Below are 21,272 nucleotides of genomic sequence, written 5' to 3' on the forward strand. Positions count from 1 at the left end.
GACATAGGTTCAAGTCTCACCATGACAGTTGGTGGAATTCAAATTCAACTGTTGAAAATTTGGAATTGAAAGCTAGTCTTAGTACTGGTGACCATGAAACAATCAACGATTGTTGTAAAGACCCATTTTGTTCACTAATGTCTTTCAGGGAAGGAATTCAGCCATCCTTACCTAGTCTGGCCTACACGCGATTTTAGAAACACAGCAACAGGGTTGTCCATTCAAGTACAATTTAGGATGGGTAACAAATGCCGGTCTTGCCAGAGATGCTACGTCTCATGAAATAATTTTTTTTTAAATCTCAAATCCTTCCAATAATGGAGGAGAGACAAACATGTAAATATGGTCCCATAAATATTGGTTGTAGTTTCAATAAGCAAAATCTATCACTGACTTATTTTCACAAGCCCTGGATTAATTTTATAAATTTGCCCATTCGGAACCTTTGATTTATACCATTATTAACTTGTAACTATTCTGCCTCAGTTGTTCAAGTAAACAAATTCTACATGAAACTAGAGAAAAAAAAGAATTGCAGTCTAAAGTTCTTGAAAACTAAGATCAAAACTCACATTGCATACGACACTCACCTAATTACTCAAGTTCATTTTCCAAGCAACCTAACTTTTGATAAGGCTTAAGGTTCATGAGGTTTGGTCAGATTAGAATAAAACATATTTTAAAAATGTTGTTCATCTTATGTGTGAGTTCAAAAGCATTTTCATTTTTAAATAGAAATCATTTTTGGACAATTATTAAGTTTAGCCAAAATCTGGCAAAACATTTTAAAACTACTGCAATGACAATTTAACGTTCGATAGCAGACTGTGGCATTAATGTCATCTTTGGAATTAATCCACAGCACATAAACATTGTTTTTAGTTGATTTTAATTGAAACAAATATTTACAAATATTAGGCTTCCTGGATTGCTGGCAAGCCTTGTTGCAGTCTTGCTGCCTTTAATTCTTCTACTCTGATTTTTGCCCTTAACAAGTCTTCCTCTAAAGCTTGCTTTCGTTTCAGGCTCTCTCTTTTTTCGTCAAGATAGAGTCCAAACTTTCTTTGATTTTCCATAATTATCTCATGTTCCTCTGCTGACATTAACTTCATTTCTCCATTATCATGACTGCCAACATGGTGCAGGGCACCGCTGTGGTGCTGGTGGTGGCTGAACAAAACATCTTCCCTTCTTGCAGGCCTCGGAGATGGTGTTAAGGATACTCTTGCCCCAGAAGATGAAAAGGGTGAGGCAGAGCCATTAGTGGCCTGTTGGGTCTCTGTTTTATTTTGTTCTTGCAAGTTTTCGCTCGGCTGTGATAGCACAGTTAATATCGGAGGAGGCTTCTCTTCACGTTCGGGTTCTGACTCTGGCGTTACCCAATCGTGACTGGAATGGGACTGGTAGCCTGAGGTTCCAGGCTGTGGGTACAAGCTAACAGGCTGTTCCACGCAGGAATCTTGTTCTTGTTCAGAAGCTGAACTTCCACAAGGCCTGAAGGAAAGATTATACAGATAACATTGATGCAATAAATTCAAAGCCATTAGAAATATTACATTTTTTAAAATTACATTTGAATGCCAAGTGACCAAAATACAATAAAATATGCAGGCTGGCCAATGAACATCAGCAATATTGAATTAATAACTGCTTACCTTATCCAATCTGCCTCTATTTCCTAAAATGTCAAGTTGTGCAGTCTGCTACTACTACTCTACATTATCCCTTTAAATCTACTGCATTTAGTTGCAGTTCAGCTCCCTTTTTCCAGCCCAGTGCTAGTCCCATCAAAATTCAATGATTTAATATTATTTTTCTTCCCTTTCCTTCCATTCATATGATGAAAATCAACAAAGCCTGCAGCCCTTATGGTATCGCTGCCGAGATCATCAAAGCTGGTTGGGTTTTGCTCACATCAAGACTCCATGCACTTATCCTCTGAATTTGGCAGGAAAAAGAACTTCCCACCATTGATTTCAGGAAAGTGACAATTGCAACTATCTTCAAGAAGAGAGATGAATCACACTGTGAAAACTTGAGGTTTTTCTTCTCTCATTCATAGTGGGGAAAATCCCAAGACATGTTCTCCTGAATCACCTACTTCCTGTGGCTGAGGAAATCATCCCAGAGATAGTGCAGCTTTGGACCTTACATAGGAACATTTAACATGGCCTTTGTTGCCAGACACATAGTTTGAAAATGTTGAGAATAATACCAGGAACTTCTCATTACTTTCACTGACTTGACCAAAGCATTTGGCTCAGTAAATCAAGAGGCTCTGTTGGTGGACATCTAAAATCAGTAGCCTGCAACCTTTTTAAGTACAAGATCACTTTTAGAATTAAAATGCAGCAAGAGACCTACCCTTACAAATGTGACTTTACTAAAACCCCCCCCAAAATGTACTTAAGCATAACATTTATGTATTCTTCATGCGAGACCTGTGCTTGCACTGTGAGTGCTGTAAAATTTGAGATCAGTCTCGTACAATTCATCAGCTAAGCATCTGTGAGGCAAGCGTGATACTTGGACTTGATGATTTTCATATGGAAAAAGCAACCTTAGAGATGTGGAATCAAAGTAGATCTTCACCTTAAGTGCACACAATGTCAGAAGAGAGTACTTCTGTGTTGACAAGTCCTCAAAAGTCTTTGTACTTGCACCAAGCTTTCAGTTCTACGTCATTTTACACGTTGATTATTTCTACATTAAGTCCACTGCTTTGTTTGAACATATGCTGAAATTTTGCTGTCAATTCTCCTACGTCCACTTGAAGAAAAGGATTTGAGACAAACAATGATTTGTTCCATCTTGTCAAACTCCTGAAATCTTCTGTTGAATTCTTTTTCCAATTTGTTGATGTGGTCACAGAATTTGACTGGATGGACTCCTTTCTGTATGAACTGTTGTTGGATTTTCTCTAGAAGTACTCAGTAATTTTGTTCTTTAACTAGGAGGACCATAGGCCCAGTTTCAACTTGATCACATTCATTGCACTGATCATATGACAAATCTAGATCCCTCCCCTGCAGTTCATGGTTCAGTTCTTTCAATTTTGCACTTATGTCTGTAAGAAACACCAAGTCTAGAACCATGTATTATTACCTGACAGCTTACAGTACAGCTCATTTCTTGACTTAAGAAAGGTGACAATTTCAGTGAGCAAAAATCTTGACAGGACTTTTCCTCGACCTAACCACCTCATGTTGCATGAAGGATTAGCTCACCATAGTGGTATCAAACTAATCAAGTAACAATTTGAATAAATGACATTACAGAGCTCTGTAGAGTTGACAATCTTGGAAAGTCAATAATCTTGCTCACTAACACTTGTTGGTGGATAACACAATGATAATTGACAAAGGAGAGGAATTCAGGATCATTTCTGCAAAGTGCAACAAAGCCTGCATTAACACCCAGCATTGACTGTCATTATAAAAGGAAAACGCGGATTTTGGTAGAGACAGCTCAACAGATTATAATCAGTCATGATAATAGAGAAGTTTATGAACTTGCTGCATTTATTGGAGGTGTCTGCAGTAACACCCAGCATTGACTGTCAGTGATTGAAACCCATTTCTTGATCGGACTGTTTTTCTCATAAGAACATAAGAAATAGGAGGAGTAGGCCATCTAACCCCTCGAGCCTGCCCCGCCATTCAATAAGATCATGGCTGATCTGTTGTGGCTCAGTTCCACATTCCCGCCCTCTCCCCATAACCCTTAATCCCCTCTCTTATCAAAAACCCATCAACCCGCGTCTTAAAAATATTTAGCGAGGTAGCCTCCACCACTTCAACGGGCAGAGAATTCCAGAGATTTGAGTGAAGAAGTTCCTCCTCAACTCCGTTCTAAACCGCACCCCCTCTTTATCTTGAGGCTGTGCCCCCTAGTCCTACTATCCTTTCTGAGCGGGAAGAGTCTCTCCACCTCTATCCTATCCATCCCATTCATCATCTTATACGTCTCAATGAGATCTCCCCTCATTCTTCTAAACTCTAACGAGTACAAGCCTAGTTTATTCAGCCTCTCCTCATAGCTCAACCCCCTCAACTCCGGCATCAGCCTAGTAAACCTCCTCTGCACTCCCTCCAAGGCCAAAATATCTTTGCGTAAGTACAGCGCCCAAAACTGCACACAGTACTCCAGCTGCAGCCTCACCAATGCCCTATACAGCCGCAGCAAGACCTCCCTACTTTTATATTCAATCCCCCTCGCTATGAAGGCCAGCATCCCATTCGCCTTCCTGATCACCTGCTGCACCTGCAAGCTGGGTTTTTGCGACTCATGCACAAGGACCCCGAGGTCCCTCTGCACCGTCGCCTGCTTTTTCGCCACGTAAGTAATAATCCTTCCTACCATTATTCCTACCAAAGTGGACCACCTCGCACTTGCCAACATTAAATTCCATTTGCCAGTTCCTGGCCCATTCGCCCAGCCTATCTAGATCCTTCTGCAGACTCTCCACACCCTCCGCACAATTTGCCGTTCCACCAATCTTGGTGTCATCAGCAAATTTCGACACCATACACTCGGTTCCCTCCTCCAGATCATCTATATAAATGGTAAATAGCTGAGGCCCCAGCACCGACCCCTGGGGCACTCCACTAGTCACCAACCGCCAATCCGAATAGCACCCATTGACCCCCACTCTGCCTCCTATTTGACAACCAATCCTCTATCCACGCTAACACCCTACCCCCAACTCCATGTCCCCTGACCTTCTGCAATAACCTCTTGTGAGGTACCTTGTCAAACGCCTTCTGAAAATCAAGAAAGACCACATCCACCGGCTCTCCTCTATCCACCGCCCTGGACACATTCTCATAGAACTCCAGTAAATGGAGTTCTCAGTCACATGCTTTTAAATTCGCAGTAGATATCCTTGCCTCTTGTCCTCTGAGTGGCAAAAGAGTGAGGAAGTCCTCCTTTGTTGTTGCATCTTTGAATGCCATGAGCTGGGTTGCATCGGCCATATTTATTGACTCATCAAACTGCAGTGAAAAACATTCACAGCCTGATAAGTTTTGGTGTATTTATTGAGACACATCCTTGGGCAACATTTGCACCCTTCTGGCTACTGTTAAAACACCAAGGGGCAATATGATGGCTGTCATAATTTCATCTTTGAACAAGGTGTCAGCTGCAACCAATCATTGCCTCCTTGATAACTTTGCCCTATGTTTTGCCAGTAGATGGCTAATGTGAAATGATGTATTTTTGCCAGCCTTGTCTTTAACCACAGATTTTGAAAAAAGTGTGTTTGTTGAGTTTGCAACATTCCTTTTAACTCCCCAACTTTCTTTGTCTGAATGGTGCTGTTTGAAGGGAAATTTAAATTTCGCATGCATTGTCTTGTGATGCCATTCCAAATTATCTCTTTCACCCAAAGCTATACTCTGTTGACAAATAACACAAAAGGTCTTGCCTTTGGCATTCGTAAAAGAAATTCACTTCCCCATTCCTGGTGGAAATAGTAGGTTTTTGCCCTCTTGGAGGTCCCTGCTTCCTCGCTCATCATTTTGTTGTCACTCAGCTTAGTTCATGCATTGGCCCATGATTCAACAGTCAGTGAGCTGATTCGCTCATCATCACAAGAAGCTGGGGTCCTGTGCGTTTTCGGTAGTGGTTCAGCAGCCAACAACAATTGGCTTTTTGAGACTCCAGGATCAACTATTCGCTCTTTGGAGATCACTGATTTAAATCTTCGAAGCACAAAGAAATTTCATCATAATCCTGCATCAGTTCATGATGAAATGACTGCAACTGCCTTGAGTGGGAGATACTAAACAGTGCCTTTCAAAATTCTGGTCAGGGTCAGACAAGGTTGTGTGATGACTGCCATATGATTTACAATCTAAATGATAGTGGCTATTCAGCTTATCAAATATCAACTTCTCTTGGAGTACAAGTGTTATTAGATGGAAAACTGTGCCCCAAATAGACTTTTTGCCAGAAGTAAAATGACCATCATGGATAGTTTGCAGTGTCGCTGCCCACTGTCCACCACTTGGAAGTGTCACTCCTGGGTCGACAAGCGGCCTGCCTCAGTGCTCTGGCGCCTGTGCAAGCTACAGTGGCATGTACAGAAACGCACATGCATGTCACTTCACGCACCCCATCAATCCCCAAGCCCCTCACACCAGCCCATGCTCCTTGACTATGGTCCCTCATCCTCCATGCCAACACATGCAGCCCTCTATAGCTGCTATGGCAACTCAGTGCCAACCCCTGACCTCCACCCCACCCTTTGCTTTTGCACCCTCAAGGCTAACTCACCCAGAATCCACATTAGCCAGATCTCCAGACCCATGCTAATATTGATTACATTCAGTACTATTTCCAACTGCTCAGCTACTGAAGCTATTGATACCAGCATGAAGTAAGACCTGAACCTTCAGGCTCGGGCTGGTAACTAGCAAGTGATGTTTAACCACACAAGTATCAGGTAGTTACCATCATCTCCATCAAGGGAGATTATAACCATCTAACTTTGACATTCAATGCCATTTCCACCACTGAATCCTCCACCATCAACAATTGTAAGGATTATCGTTGATCAGAATTGGACCAGCTATAAAAGTATTGTGACTATAGAAACAAGTCAGAAACTGAGAATTCTGCATCAACTAATTTACCTACTAATTCCTCCAAGCCCCTCCGCCATTTACAAAGCACAAATCAGGAGTGTGATGGAATATTCTCTGCTTGCTTGGATGAGTGTAGCTTCAACAACATTCAGAAGCTCAACATCTAGGAGAAAGCAGCCCATTCAACCCTTAACCATTCCTACCCTCCACAACTAGCACAAGGTGATAGAAGTGCACACCATATTGAAGGTGCACTGCAGCAACTCAGCAAAGCTCCTTCAGCAGCACCTTCCAAATATATGACCTCTGTAACCTTGATGAACAAGAACAGCAGAGGCATATGGGCTACAGCATCTGCAAGTTGTCCTCCGAACCACAAACCATTTTGACTTGGAACAATATTGCCATTCCTTCATCATCCCTGGGTCAAAATCCTGGAATTCCCTTCCTGGTATACATGCAACATATGAACTGCAGCAATTCAAGAAGCAGCTCACCACTACCTGCTCAGGAACATTAGAGATGGGCAATAAATGCTGGCTTTGCCAGCTATGCTCAAATTGCAAGAACACATTAATAAAAAAACTCCCCGCTCAGATCCAAGGAGTTTATAAGCGATATTGCCAGATGTGGCATGCACCATTGGGCTCTGTTTTCTTCAGCAAAATCAGAGTGCCCAGCATTATTTTGAAATGCAAAGAAAACCCCAGCTTTTCCCTAGTACTAAACATCTCTAATCTCCTCTCCCTTCCCCTCCACTCCAATAAATGCAGTAAATTCATGAACTTCTCTATTACCATGACTGATATAATTTGTTGAGCTGTCTCTGCCAAAATCCATCTTTCCTTTTCTGATGACTGATTGGACTGATCCATCAGATCTGTGTACTGCACCAAAATTACTCCTTGACGTGCTAAGTTTTTCTAGCGTTTTCCATTTTCATTTCACCTTTTCTTTGCCTACTAAGACATGCTTATCCCAAAGTTTCCACCTACACTAGCCCCAAACGCATGTCATTCTTCAGTTCCTCTTCCATTTCTCCTTGTATCTTAATTTTTGTCTACAGACCCAACTCCTGTTCTACTCATACCCACTAGACACTGACCACTTCTCTTCTCAACATCCACCTGACCTCACTTACCCTTACTCACAAATCTACTGCTCTCACTCCCTCCCCAAAACATCCCATCCTTGACCCCTCTATCTTTACAAACTGTCACCCATCGTCAAAGTTTTTGTATGCCTTGTAACCTGTGCCTATCTTTCTAGCAACTCCATGTGAACATTTTCAATCAAGCCAAAACTCTAAAAAGCCCCAATGTCCTGTGAATGTGACAGTGGTACACAATCCTTCACGATCTTCTTGACATCTCTGCAGCTTTTGACATGGTTGATTGTGCAATCCTCCTTCAACACCTTTCTTCCACGCCGAGTAGGAACTACTGTTTTCTATCCAGTTGTAGCAAAAGCATCTCCTACAATGTCTTCCTTTTTTGCCCAAGCATCATTACCTCCCACGAATTCTCCTTTGGCGTCCCCCTCTTCCATTTCTCATATACATGTTGCCCCTCAGTAACATCTCCTGAAGTGCAAAGAACGGTACAACACAGGAACAGGTCCTTTGGTCCACTAAACCTGCATTGACACATGATGCCCTTCTAAACTAAAGACCTTTTGCATCTATACAGTGGAATAAATATATTAAGTTCCATTTGTAAATGATACCTCCCAGCTCTTCCTCATTACCACCTTTAGTGACGTCTCAGTCTGTGTTGCCATAATTTTTCCATTTAAATATCGGAAAGATCAATGCATGAAAAGTCCATTACACTAACATTTATATTCCACAGACTTTCCCACTTGAATTATTCTTTAAATTCTATTCCCACTATATATCATGCCTTTCTTCAAATACATCTGTGCTATCTGCGTCAACCGTTCCATGTGGTAGTAACAACTGCTCTGATGTTACCTGTGAGAATGTCTAAAAACCCTGCAAGACGAGTTCTTAGTGGAGTATATTTGTTTTGAATGCGTGGAACAATGTACAACCCAGTGGAGGAACCACTCCAGTCATTGTATAAACAATTAATAAAAAGTAATTATTAAAGTAGAAGAAAAGAAAAATGCACAACATGAAAGATTACATTACAGTCATTAATACACTTAAGTTTTAAACACACTGTTTAATCTGAAATTACCTCTTATTCTCAAAATATACCCACATTCCTTGAACATACTAAGACATCCCTTTTCCCAAACAACATCCACAATACAATAAGTCAAATCTAGTTTATAGCTACCAAACAATACAGCTTAGACGACTAAGTCTTGGAAAATGCCTTTTGCTGGTTCAGCAAAAGTATGAAACTGCATCTTTTAGACAACAGTATCTACAATTTGCCGTGGCTCTAAATGTTAGATGGAGCAGGCCTCAATGGCTCTGATCAGAGATGGAACTGGCTCTCTGAAGATTTTAGCCTGTCTGGCTGTTGATGAAAAACTAGCCTGCCTCCCACTGAGGATGCCAGTAGATATACTGTTCAGCCGCTTTGATATCCCATCCTGTGGATTCGGCTATCAATCTCCCAAATTCCTTGCCGTTAAGAGTTATTGTTTTATAGAAACATTGTTGACCAAAAATCAGTGAGTCTATGATATGGCAATTCGCACCTCAATTTCTCTAGATGCCTGCTAATCTTGTTACTGGGAAAACTGACTCTCAATATTCCTCTGCACGCCTGCTAATCATGTTATCTGTTACTTTTGTTTTCATCTCAACTTCACGGTTAACCCCATTAACTTCCAAATTCCTAATAATGAGTTCCACATCTTACCACACTTGGTGCGAAGATCAATTAATGGCTATCTCTTATGTTCTTATTTTACTCCAATTCAGGAAGTGCTCAGTAACTATCTTGAATGTTAGCAGTTGACTGATTTTTGAACTGCTATGTTACCCAAAGTTCAGCGTGGCCAATTATTCATAATGAAGAGCACAGAACTTGCCCCCAATTAGAGAGCAAGAATGTGACTAACTGAAGTCAAGGTCCAAAATTAGAATTTAAATAATTTTTTTGTGTTGGCCACCTGCCCAAAACTCCAGCCATATGTGCTCATATACAGAAACATAGATGAAGTGGCTGTAATGATAATGAGCTCTGAACACTAACCTCAGATAAAGAGCATTTTTAAAAACTATTTTATTATGATCAGTAAAGTGTGATAGCCTTACCTTTGCAAGTTGTCAGGGTCTATCACCTTCAAAAGTGGTTGGAAAATGTGAGGAATCATTTCTAGAATTCTTCTGGTTGGCTCAGAGACATTTCCTTTATAGTCTGGATGCAGTTGTTCTCTTCTGGCTATCTCTTGTTTGGCACTTTCTTTAATGCGTTTATATAGTGTTCGCAAAGCCTGTGCACCACGAGGAGGGCGATCCACTCCAACAGCATTGTACTGCTGTGCTATAGTTTCCCAGCAACGATTCTTTTCAACAATTATGGCTTGATTATTCTTATGAACCTCCAAGACCTTGATGTGAGGCCGCACAAGTTTTAACAGATCAATCTTTTCATAAATGGTAAAATTTGAGGATCGATTTGATTTTTTACCTAGCATATTTTGTGCAGAGCACATCATACAAACTTCAGACTGACTGTAAAGCCTTCCCTCACACTATAAGCTGAAGCTTAACTAGGCCAGCCTTTTTAGGCCTACGCCTATCAGGAGGGGTTCACTGAAATTCCTTTCAGCTTGACTTCATCCAGAGATCATCTGCAGCTGATCATCTGCAGGCTGGCTAAGCTAGGCCTGACCTACTTAAGGCTCCAGACTAAAATGAGACTGTGCAAGCCCCCTGATGCTGAGACCAATCAAATGCTGGACTGTTTTGTTATCTGATCTGTTTTTCTGGTTTTGAAAGCATTAGCACGAGAATCACAGTGCAAAGGTGCAGGTGTTCTAAAGCTATCATTTTGCTGTGTTACACACTAACCTACATATCACAGCCTGATCTTTATGCCAGATAGTGCAGCTGCTAAAAACTACACCTTTAATCTCAAAGACAAAAACTTAGTCTTGACTTTTATGTTTGAAATAGGAAAATTTATATCAAACCATGAACAAAGAATTATTGTTGATGTTAAAAAACAGTGTGCACGAGGGCACGAGTATTCCACAGTCTGTATACTGATCCCTGACAGGGCCCCAGTAATCCTGCTGCGGAGCTTTTAGTGTTGTTTGCATTCCCCATGCTAGTTCTGATGTCAATCAAGGAACTTCACTTCCTCTATCATGCTTGGTTGTACGCCGTTCAATAAGTTTAAATAGTCTGTTGTAATCAGCTTCCACCAAATCAACAGCAATTTTTTAAGAATTTGTCAAAGCCATGTTAAAAAAAATAAATTGCAACACAAGTTGAAAGACAGATCTTTTGGCAACAAAAATAGCTTGAAAGCCTGAAATCATGAAACCCACACAACAGCTTATGAAAATAGTCAGACCCCCTCTATCAAGAAAGTCCATGATTTTAATTCAAATACCCTAGTATATTTTATGAATCTGCAAGATTGGCAATTGTTTAATAACATATCCGATTATTATGTAAAATTTCACCAATACTGGAAGAAGATTGTGAAAGATTAATTTCAAAGCCCAATCTATAAAGGGTACCAGTCAGAATACTGAATTCAGAGTTAGAGACGTCACGATATTGCCATCTGCTGACATCTCAATAGATACAATCCATGATAATTGCATCCTGGTAATAATTATAGACCATGACATATAAATAGTGAATGAGCAGAAATGTTAAAATACTGACAGAGCTTCAAAAACATGCTTAAGAATAATTTTTAGGAGGAAAGCAGCAAAACTGGATTTTACAAAATATTTAAAATGCATCACAGTATAATATGTACACAATTATATTGTTTTAAAAAAAGTAAGGCACTCATGAAAAACATTCACAACAAAACCTAAATTCCATCAGATATCAAAACAGCCATGAATGATGCTACTGTTTTAAGTATTATAAATGGATCTCCTATTTCTATGTACTACCAAATAAACCAAACTGAAGTAAATTCACTTTTGAATCAGAAGGTTATGGTTTGAATCTTAAACCAGAAGAGCAAATTTGATTTAAATTGCCCCTCCAACGCAGTATAGAGGGAATGCTGCATTGTTGAAAAGGTGCTGACCTTTGGAGAAAATGTTAGCAAACAGAGGTTAACATAAAAATCACATGGTACTAAAGAAAGTCTGTTTTCTGGCCAATATCATCCTAAAAGGGAAAAAAAACACAAGCTTAATCATTTTACCCCACTGTTTGGAGGTCAGTGTGTAAAATGACCATGGTTTTGTCTGAACACTAACAGCCTCTGTACTTTAAAAGCAATTCACTAATTGCGAAACATTTCAAGATTTTTCTGCCGGACACGATAAAAAGGTTATATTATAAACTTCCCATATCTCATCATGTGTGCATTTTGGCTGTTTTTCCAGGCTTCCACCCATTATTTTTATTTTGTCTTTACAGAAACCTAAATTAACCCTCTGCCTCTCTTGCATTTTCTGAATGGCTTGTTGATAAACCAGTTGTTGCCTCTTTATGATAAGCAACTCCAATCCCTCCCACAGAGAGTGTGCCTGCTGGGAGCTAATCCCACCAACATTCTTTGCATCCCACTTACCCAACTCACTGCTGCTACCAACACTCAAAGCCACGCTCCGGAACATCTGTTTATTCATGAGCAAATCCATGCCACAAAATGGATAATTTCATCCATAACATTGTGGTTCAAGGAATGGGAGGGTCAATATGGATAAGAAGGATTGACTCAAAGACAGAAAATAGTAACTTTATGTTTTCGGACAGAAGAATGGTTGACTGTGGTATTCCCAAGGAAGAAATCCCACAACACCAGTTTAAAGTCCAAACAGGTTTATTTGTAGCAAAAGCCGCAAGCTTTTGGACCAGCCTGTCCCTTTGTCAGGTGGCTGGGAGTTCTGATCGTAAAAAGGACACAAAGACACAAACTCAATTTACGTGCATAATGATTGGAATGTGAGTCTTTACAGCCAATTAATTTTTAAAAGTGGAAAGAGCTTTAAGCACAGGTTAAAGAGATGTGTGTTGTTTCCAGAGAGGAAAGTTAGTGAGATTTTGAAAGTCCAGGCAAGTTGTGGGGGTTACAGATAGTGTGACATGAACCCAAGATCCCAGTTGAGGCCATTCTCATGTGTCAGAACTTGGCTATCAGTTTCTGCTCAGCGACTCTGCGCTGTCGTGTGTCCTGAAGGCCGCCTTGGAGAACGCCCACCCGAAGATCAGAGGCCGAATGCTCATGACCGCAGAAGTGTTCCCCAACAGGAAGAGAACAGTCTTACCTGGTGATTGTCAAGCGGTGTTCATTCATCCGTTGTCGTAACGTCTGCATGGTCTCCCCAACGTACCAAGTCTCAGGACATCCTTTCCTGCAGTGTCTCAGGTAGACAACATTGGCCGAGTTGGAAGAGTATGTACCATGTACCTGGTGGATGGTGTTCTCATGTGAGATGATGGCATCCTTATTGATGATCTGGCACATCTTACAGAGGTTGCTGTGGCAGGGTTGTGTGGTGTCGTGGTCACTGTTCTCCTGAAGGCTGGGTAGTTTGCTGCGAACAGTGGTCTGTTTGAGGTTGCGCGGTTGTTTGAAGACAAGAAGTGGGGGTGTGGGGATGGCCTTGGCAAGATGTTCGTTTTCATCAATGAGATGTTGAAGACTCCGGAGAAGAGGTCATAGCTTCTCCACTCCGGGGAAGTACCGGACGACAAAAGGGTACTCTGTCCACCATGTCCTGTGTTTGTCTTCTGAGGAAATTGGTGCGGTTTTTGGCTGTGGCGCGTTGGAACTGTCGATCAATGAGTCAAGCACCATATCCTGTTCTTATGAGGGCATCTTTCAGTGTCTGGAGGTGTCTGTTGCGATCCTCCTCATCTGAGCAGATCCTGTGTACGTGAAGGGTTTGTCCGAAGGGGATGGCTTCTTTAACGTGTTTAGGGTGGAAGCTGGAGAAGTGTAGCATTGTGAGGTTAACCGTGGGCTTGCAATGAGGTGCTGAGGTGACCGTTCTTAATGGAGATGCGTGTGTCCCCTCGGCACCTCACTGCACCGCAAGCCCACAGATGTTGATTCTTTGGCATTCTTTACCCCAGAAATCTGTGGAATCTCAATCATTCAGCATGTTCAAGACAGAAATCAATAGATTTCTACAGACTGAAACATCAAGGGATCTGAAGATTATGCAGGAAAATGGCATTGAGGAAGATGATCGGCCATGGTCTGATTCAATAACTGAGCAGGGTCAATGGGCTGAATGGCCTACTTCTGTTCCTATGTAGGTATCAAGTAGTGGATTAAAACAAGATTAAGATCAGTTATAGTCCCTACAGTCAAATAGTAGTTTGGTAACAAACCATCAAATCTTGATGAAGGAAAGATGATCACATAAAGTCCAAAAAATCTTCAGTACAGGCCGTCCTTGAGTTTAGAACATTCAAGTTATGATGAACAGCACTTAGAACTTTTATAAAGTGGCACCCCATTTCAACTTTACAATGTCATAAGGGCGCACTGATGTTCTGTACCACCCAACTGTATAGCTAGACAGGTTTAACCTTAATTAATTTGGGAACAAGCTTTTTATTCTGTTAATTTTTTTCCACAGCTATCACTTTTTTAATGCATTTATACACTTATACACACTCAGATTTTCTGAAGTTCAAGGTTAAACAGGCAACTGACAATGATCAATGGCTTCATTATATTCCCCGCAGCAACCGAAGAACTAATGCTAAGGCATTAACAGTCACCACAGCAACTTGACAGGGCAAAAACTGAGAGCACTTAACACTGCCGGGCAGCCCAAGAATGATTGCTGGCTTTGTTTCAGGAACCAATTCCCATTTATAACATTATTCCAATGGGAAAATTGATTCTGATTTATGACATTTCTATTTACAAGGCAATTTTCAGAAACAAATTCTGTCGTAAGTCCAAGCACTGCCTTTATGTGAAATGTGTTCCTAAAAGCAGAGTCTTCTCCAATCACACAGAAAGGAAAATCTATACTTCATGCAAGGTGGGATATTCTGGTCCCTCCCACCACCAGGATTGTGTGGTTCCTCTGAGCCATTAGATCTCCCACCATGATGGGGCCAGAAAATTCCAGTCACAGTTTTAACTTAGAGTTGAAAAGTTAAAATCCTTCACTATTAAACTTCAAAACATAGACTAGAATCAATCTGCGTGAAAATATACCAAATTTATTGATAAAAATAAATATAAATAAATTCCCAGAGGGTGGTGAGGAATGCCCTGCCTGCTGCAGTTGTAAATGCGCCTAGTTTGGGGGCGTTTAAGAGATCTGTGGATAGATTTATGGATGGAAAGGGTTTGGTTTAGGTTAGAGGGTCATTGCTTTTTAACTGGTCGGCGCAACATCGTGGGCCGAAGGGCCTGTTCTACGCTGTAATGTTCTATGTTCTAAATGTACCATTTAAATAGATACAGTAACTGGAAAGTTCAAATCTAGAAACTCAAATGTATACAAAGGGCCTTGGTAAACACAAGACAATGTATGCCAAATTACTCATTTATATGACATGCAAACATCCTTTGTTAAGTGATTTAAATCTTAGGCAATGATGCCTGTACTTGAAGGCCCAAAAACTGTAAATGTGCTGTGATCTTTTCTTTAAATTACTGGTCCCAATCAGTGTCTGGAGTTGGCACTAGAACTGAGTGAGCCAACATTACCTACATAGAGTATGTCATCATTGGTCTATGGAACCATGGGCTGGTAACAAACTAGGCAAGAAATGTTGTTGAAAACAGCATTTTTACTCCATCTGGCTGTATATTTACTATGGCATTACTGATATTTGCTGTGTCTTACTGCATGTGTATTATGTTTCTTGTAAAGAAATATATTCTTTTTCAATCTAAGGGCAGCGCAGTGGCATAGTGGTTAGCACTGCTGCCTCACAGCTCCAGGGACCCAGGTTCAATTCCAGCCTTGGATAACAGTCTGTGTAGAGTTTGTACATTCTCCCCACGTCAGCCTGGGTTTACTCTGGGTGCTCCAGTTTCCTCCCACACTCCAAAGATGTGCAGCTTAAGTGGAATAGCCATGTTTAGCTGCCCCTTAGTGTTTCAAGATGTGTAGGTTATATAGATTAGCTATGGGAAACGTATGGGATTACAGGGATAGGATAGGGGAAGACGGCTTAGTTAAGGTACTCCATCAGAGAATTGGTGCTGACTAGGTGGGCCAAATGACCTCTTTTGCACTGTGAGGAGCCTATGATCCATCTAATTCTATGAACATAATAGCATAGTAGTGGTACACACCTTCAAAAGTAGACAGTAGAAATTGGCAGCATTATTAGTTTCATAATAGTGTATAAGATTTTTGTCATGCACATAACTGCAGGTTTCAAGTTGTAAGAGACCGGATCTATTTAGTAAAACTTTTTTATTTGTCTTAAGCACTAGGCAATGGTATTGGGAGAAAACCTGAACTTATTCATTTTTACATGGAGTTAAATCAGAGGTGAGATTTAAGAGATTACATTTTAACATGCTTTTACTATGTTTTCCATCCTGTGTAATAACGATATCCCCTTTACACTTGGGGTTTGTGTCCTTAGATTGAACCATTGATCGTGAGAAAGCAAACCTGTGACTTATTTTCAAACTAGACATCTTAAAACATTTCCTTGAAAAATAAAATATGCAGGAGTGTGGGAGACAAAAAAAACAGAAGAGGGAACTAATTAAATTGGCAGTTCTGAGGGTTGGCACAGGCACAAAAGATCAAATCCTTCTATGCTATATAATTCAATAATCAGGAAATTATAATAAAATTGCTCTTTGAAGCTGGTTCATTAATGAATTTTGACTTTAAATTCCCAGTACCTCCTTGAATAAGATTAATCTGCTCCCAAAGCAACTCCAAAAAATTCTGTAATTTCCCAAATTATTGCAAACCACTGCAGTTGTGAGCAATGATTAACATGCATTGCTTCAGTGGTCTATTTAATGTGGGAAACCTGGTTTGATGGGTGAATGGCCTCCTCCCATGCTGTAATGACTTTATGCCTCTGAATATACTATATAGCCAAGCCATCATATCTAATAAAAAACAATCAGCACTTTTAAGGTTTGACTCAGAGGTACCTCTTAGTCAGAGTATCATGGGTTCAGGCTCCACTTAAGAGAAGCATGTAGTCAAGTTTAACACTTCATTGCTGTATGTGCATAACTGCACGTTCTGAAATGCCATCACTCAGGTGAGTGGTCCCTCTTGGATAAACATAAAATAACTATGGCACTAAGATGAGAAAAGCAGAGGATGTCACCTTGTGCACTGACCAGCATTAATCCTTCTACAAAGCCCACCTCAAAACAGGAATACTAATTGTTTATCTCACTGCCATTTGTAACTGTGCCCAAAGTGGTTACTATATTCTTTTATATTACAAAAGTGAAAGTATTTTGATTGTGAAGCATTTTTGAATGTCATGGGAACATGAAAAGCACAATGCAAATACAAGATTTTTCCTTTTTTACGCGATTAAAATTTTCAAAGCAGATATTTACAATTTCCTGATATACAGGTGGGAAAAAGGTTAGTGACAGCAATGCAAAAATATCACAGTCCACCATTATATTGTAGAAAAAAATGTCCTGCTACTGCCAAATTTTTAAAAAGTCAGACTTTTAGGACAAGTTCATGCCATCAATTTAGAATTGGTGCAAAACTAAACCTGTGCAGAGTAAATGTTGAACTACCCCAAACTAATTCATTTCCAAACGAAGTAACTGAGACTCTCACCCCCTCAACATCAGATTTAGTTTACAATTACATTGATATGTAGTTTTAGTAGAAAGACATTCGGTGCCAGTAGTGAGTCTTCTTGCCCAGTTACATCTCTTTGCTTAGTTACTGCAAGTCCTTCAAAGGAAATGGCAAGTCAAACAGCTATCACAAGTGAAATCCAGAATTGCATTTAAGAATGTAACAAAACAAAGTTGTAATTACCAGCCTGAGTTATATCTGGTGCTCCCACTGATGAAGTAGGTATGGTGGTCAGACGCTCAGATCTCTCCCGGTGACCATCTTCACCCACATTTTCTGTAGTTTGGTGAGAAGGGCAGGCCTGGATTAATTCACATTTTGTGACCAATGCTTTGGATTGCAATAAAGCACTCTGGTTACCGTTGCTTTCATGAGATGCCTAAAATAAAAACATGACAAAATAAAAAATGGAAACCACCTCACAGCCAATTTTATTTTTATTGACTGCCATTAAAGTTAACACATGAAACATGAAAGCAATCTGTAAGCTCAGATGAACGGCCAATGCTCTGTTCTATGACAGCTTTACAATATAGAAAAAAGACATGAGATATATTACTTAACCATCACATATTGAATTAAAAGATGAATTTTAAAAGCTGGTATATTGTGAAAGAAAACAAAACTGAGGAAATATGGATTTTCACATTATTGTGCTCAAGGAAGAATGGGTCAGGGTAAAGACAGTGCATAAATATTGATTTTATACACGGACATTGATCAGAGCCATTCAGAACTGTAGCAGGGGCGGAAATCTGATTGGAGGGATTCAAACATGAAGTTCCTGGAAGCTTAAGAAGTTGACAGCAAGATCAAAAACTTGGGCAAAGAAAAGGAGGTTGGACAGGGACAATAGTTGTCAAGGACAGAGGAGTTAAAAGCTTTTATCTTTAAACTGAGAGTGGTGGGGATGTCAGATTTGCAAAGGGATTGGGCAAAACCAGAGGAGACAGAATCATTAACAATATAAGCCAACCTGGAAGCCAGGATTGGAAGTTGGGAAGTCAGGAGTTTATTGGGAGTTGAATCGCAGAGGTTACATATCATGTATAGGATGAGCTCAGGATGGCACGAAGGGTGATATGAGAGAAACTTGTGGAAGATCAGAGTGAAGGTTCAGACATCTTCCCTCAAAAAGATGAGCAAACTACTGTAGAAGAACTACCATAGTTCATCTGGTGTCGGTATACCAATAGTGCCATTAGGGAGGCAATTTCAGAATTTTAACCCAACAATAGAGAAAGAATGTCAATTTAGCTCCAAGGCAGGATTGCATGCGACTCTAAAGGAAACTTGCGGGTGATGGTGTTTCATGCCTCTGCTGCCCTTGTCCTCCTAGGTTATAGAGGTACATGTTTGGAAAATGCTGTTGAAGGATGGTTGGCAAGTTACTACAGTGGAGCTTGTGTGTGTTACATACTACACCACTGATGCACACTGACAGTTGTAAGTGAATATTTAAAGTCTTTCCAGTTTTCCAATGAAATTGGCCTATATGGCTTCACATATCAGGATACGCAATAATAAAATGTAGAATGATATCCTGGGGTTATTGCAAATTTAGTTAGTTTGAAGATATGGAGTCATAGAGGTTTACAGCATGGAAACAGGCCCTTCAGTCCAACTTACCCATGCCACTCCTTTTGTTTTAAAATCCCTAAACTAGGCCCAATTGCCAACATTTGGCCCATAACCTCTAAAACCATCTTACCTATGTAACTGTTTAAACACTTTCTAAAAGACAAAATTCTACTCTCACCTCTGGCAGCTTGTTCCAGACATTCACCACCGTGTGAGAAAAAATTGCCCTTCCGTATTGCTCCCTTCTCACCTTAAAACCTAAGCCTTCTAGTTTTAGACTCCCCTATCTTTGGGAAAAGATATAGACTATCTGGCTGATCTATGCCCCTCCTTATTTTGTAGACTTCTATAAGATCACCCCTCAGCCTCCTACGGTCCAGAGAAAAAAAAACATCAAGTCCTGGTACCATCCTAATAAAATTTTCTGCACTCTTTCTAGTTTAATACATCCTTTCTATAATAGGGTGACCAGAACTGTACACAGTATTCTAAGTGTGGCCTCATTAATGTCTTGTAAACTTCAACAAGATGTCCCAACTCCTGTATTCAACGTTCTGACCAACGAAACCAAGCATGCCGAAAGCCTTCCTCACCACTGTGTCTACCTGTGACTCCACTTTCAAGGAGCTATGAGCCTGTCACCCGAGATCTCTTTGTTCTATAACTCTCCCCAACGCCCTACCATTAACTGAATAAGTCCTGCCCTGGTTCGATCATCTAAAATACATCACTTTGCATTTATTTAAAATTAAACTCCATCTGCGATTCATCAGGTCATTGGCCCAATTGATCAAGATCCTGTTGCAATCCTTGGTAACCTTCTTCACTGTCCACTATGCCATCAATCTTGGTGTCATCTGCAAACTTACTAACCATGCCTACTAAATTCTCATCCAACTCATTAATATAAAAGACAAAATACAGTGGACCCAGCACTGATCCCTGAGGTACATTGCTGGTCACAGGACTCCAGTTTGAAAAATAACCCTCTATAATCACACTCTGTCTTGTGTCATTAAGCCAATTTTATACCTATTTGGCTACCTCACCCTGGGTCCCATGAGATTTAACCTTATTCAAGAAACTACCATGTGATACCTTGTCAAAGACCTTGCTAAAGTCCATGAAGACAACATCAACTGCACAGACCTCATCTACCTCTTGGTTACCCCTTCAAAAAACTCAATTAAATTTGTCAGATATGATTTTCCACTCACAAAGCCATGCTTGCTGTCCCTAATCAATCCTTGCATCTTTAAATGCCTGTAAATCCTGTCTCTCAGGTATTCTGAATACCTCCTAACAAAGAACAAATAAAACTGCAGCACAGGAACAGGCCCTTTGTCCCTCCAAGCCTGCACCGACCATGCTGCCCGACTTACCTAAAACCCCCTACGCTTCCGGGGACCATACCCCTCTATTCCTATCCCATTCATGTACTTGTCAAGACGCCCCTTAAGAGTCACTACCGTATCTGCTTCCACTACCTCCCATGGCAACGAGTTCCAGGCATCCACTACTGTATAAAAAATTTGTCTTGTACATCTCCTTTAAACCTTGCTCCTCGCACCTTAAACCTACACCCCCTACTAACTGATTCTTCCACCCTGGGAAAAAGCTTCTGACTATCCACCCTGTCCATGCCTCTTATAATCTTGCACACTTCTATCAGGTCTCCCCTCAACTCTGGCACTCCAGTGAGAACAAACCAAGTTTCTCCAACCTCTCCTCATAGCTTATGCCCTCCATACCAGGCAACATCCTGGTAAATCTTTTCTGTACCCTCTCCAAAGCCTCCATATCCTTCTGGTAATGTGGCAGAATTGAACACAATATTCTAAGTGTGACCTAACTAAGTTTGTATAAAACTATAATATGACTTGCCAATTTTTAAACTCAACACCCCGACTGATGAAGGCAAGCATGTCGTATGCATGTCGTATGACTATCTTCTCCACCTGCATTGCCACTTTCAGTGACCTGTATACTTGAACACCCAGATCCCTTTGCCTATCAATACTCTTAAGCCTTTTACTGTATATTTCCTATCTGTATTAGACCTTCCAAAATGCATTACCTCACATTTGTCCGGATTAAACTCCATCTACCATCTCTCTGCCTAAGTCTCCAATTGATCTATATTCTGCTGTGTCCTCTGATGGTCCTCGTCGCTATCCGCAAATCCGCCAACCT

The 21,272-nt window shown here is 40.6% G+C and overlaps 2 protein-coding genes across 2 annotated transcripts in view; both read right to left on the minus strand.

Annotated features, from left to right (window-relative positions):
- Nucleotides 1–21,272, minus strand: part of rad54b (RAD54 homolog B) — a 124,388-nt gene that overhangs the window by 101,847 nt on the left and 1,269 nt on the right. The window contains exon 2 of the mRNA XM_080194416.1: nt 17,682–17,877. Coding sequence (XP_080050542.1) covers nt 17,682–17,877 — 196 coding nt within the window. The remainder of the gene's footprint in view (nt 1–17,681; nt 17,878–21,272) is intronic.
- On the minus strand, nt 915–10,226 carry fsbp (fibrinogen silencer binding protein). The gene is made up of 2 exons (XM_080194417.1): nt 9,826–10,226; nt 915–1,494 (listed from the first exon to the last, which is right to left on the minus strand). The coding sequence occupies exons 1-2, from the start codon at nt 10,224–10,226 to the stop codon at nt 915–917; spliced, it is 981 nt and encodes a 326-aa protein (XP_080050543.1).

This window comes from Carcharhinus amblyrhynchos, chromosome 8, assembly GCF_965287045.1.
Source record: "Carcharhinus amblyrhynchos chromosome 8, sCarAmb.v2.hapA, whole genome shotgun sequence".
Lineage (NCBI taxonomy): Eukaryota > Metazoa > Chordata > Chondrichthyes > Carcharhiniformes > Carcharhinidae > Carcharhinus > Carcharhinus amblyrhynchos.

Coding starts and splice junctions, on each gene's coding strand:
- fsbp (XM_080194417.1), bottom strand. CDS start 10,226: ATGTGCTCTGCACAAAATATGCTAGGTAAAAAATCAAATCGATCCTCA. Junction 1,495..9,825: donor GACCCTGACAACTTGCAAAG/GTAAGGCTATCA, acceptor TCTTTCCTTCAG/GCCTTGTGGAAGTTCAGCTT.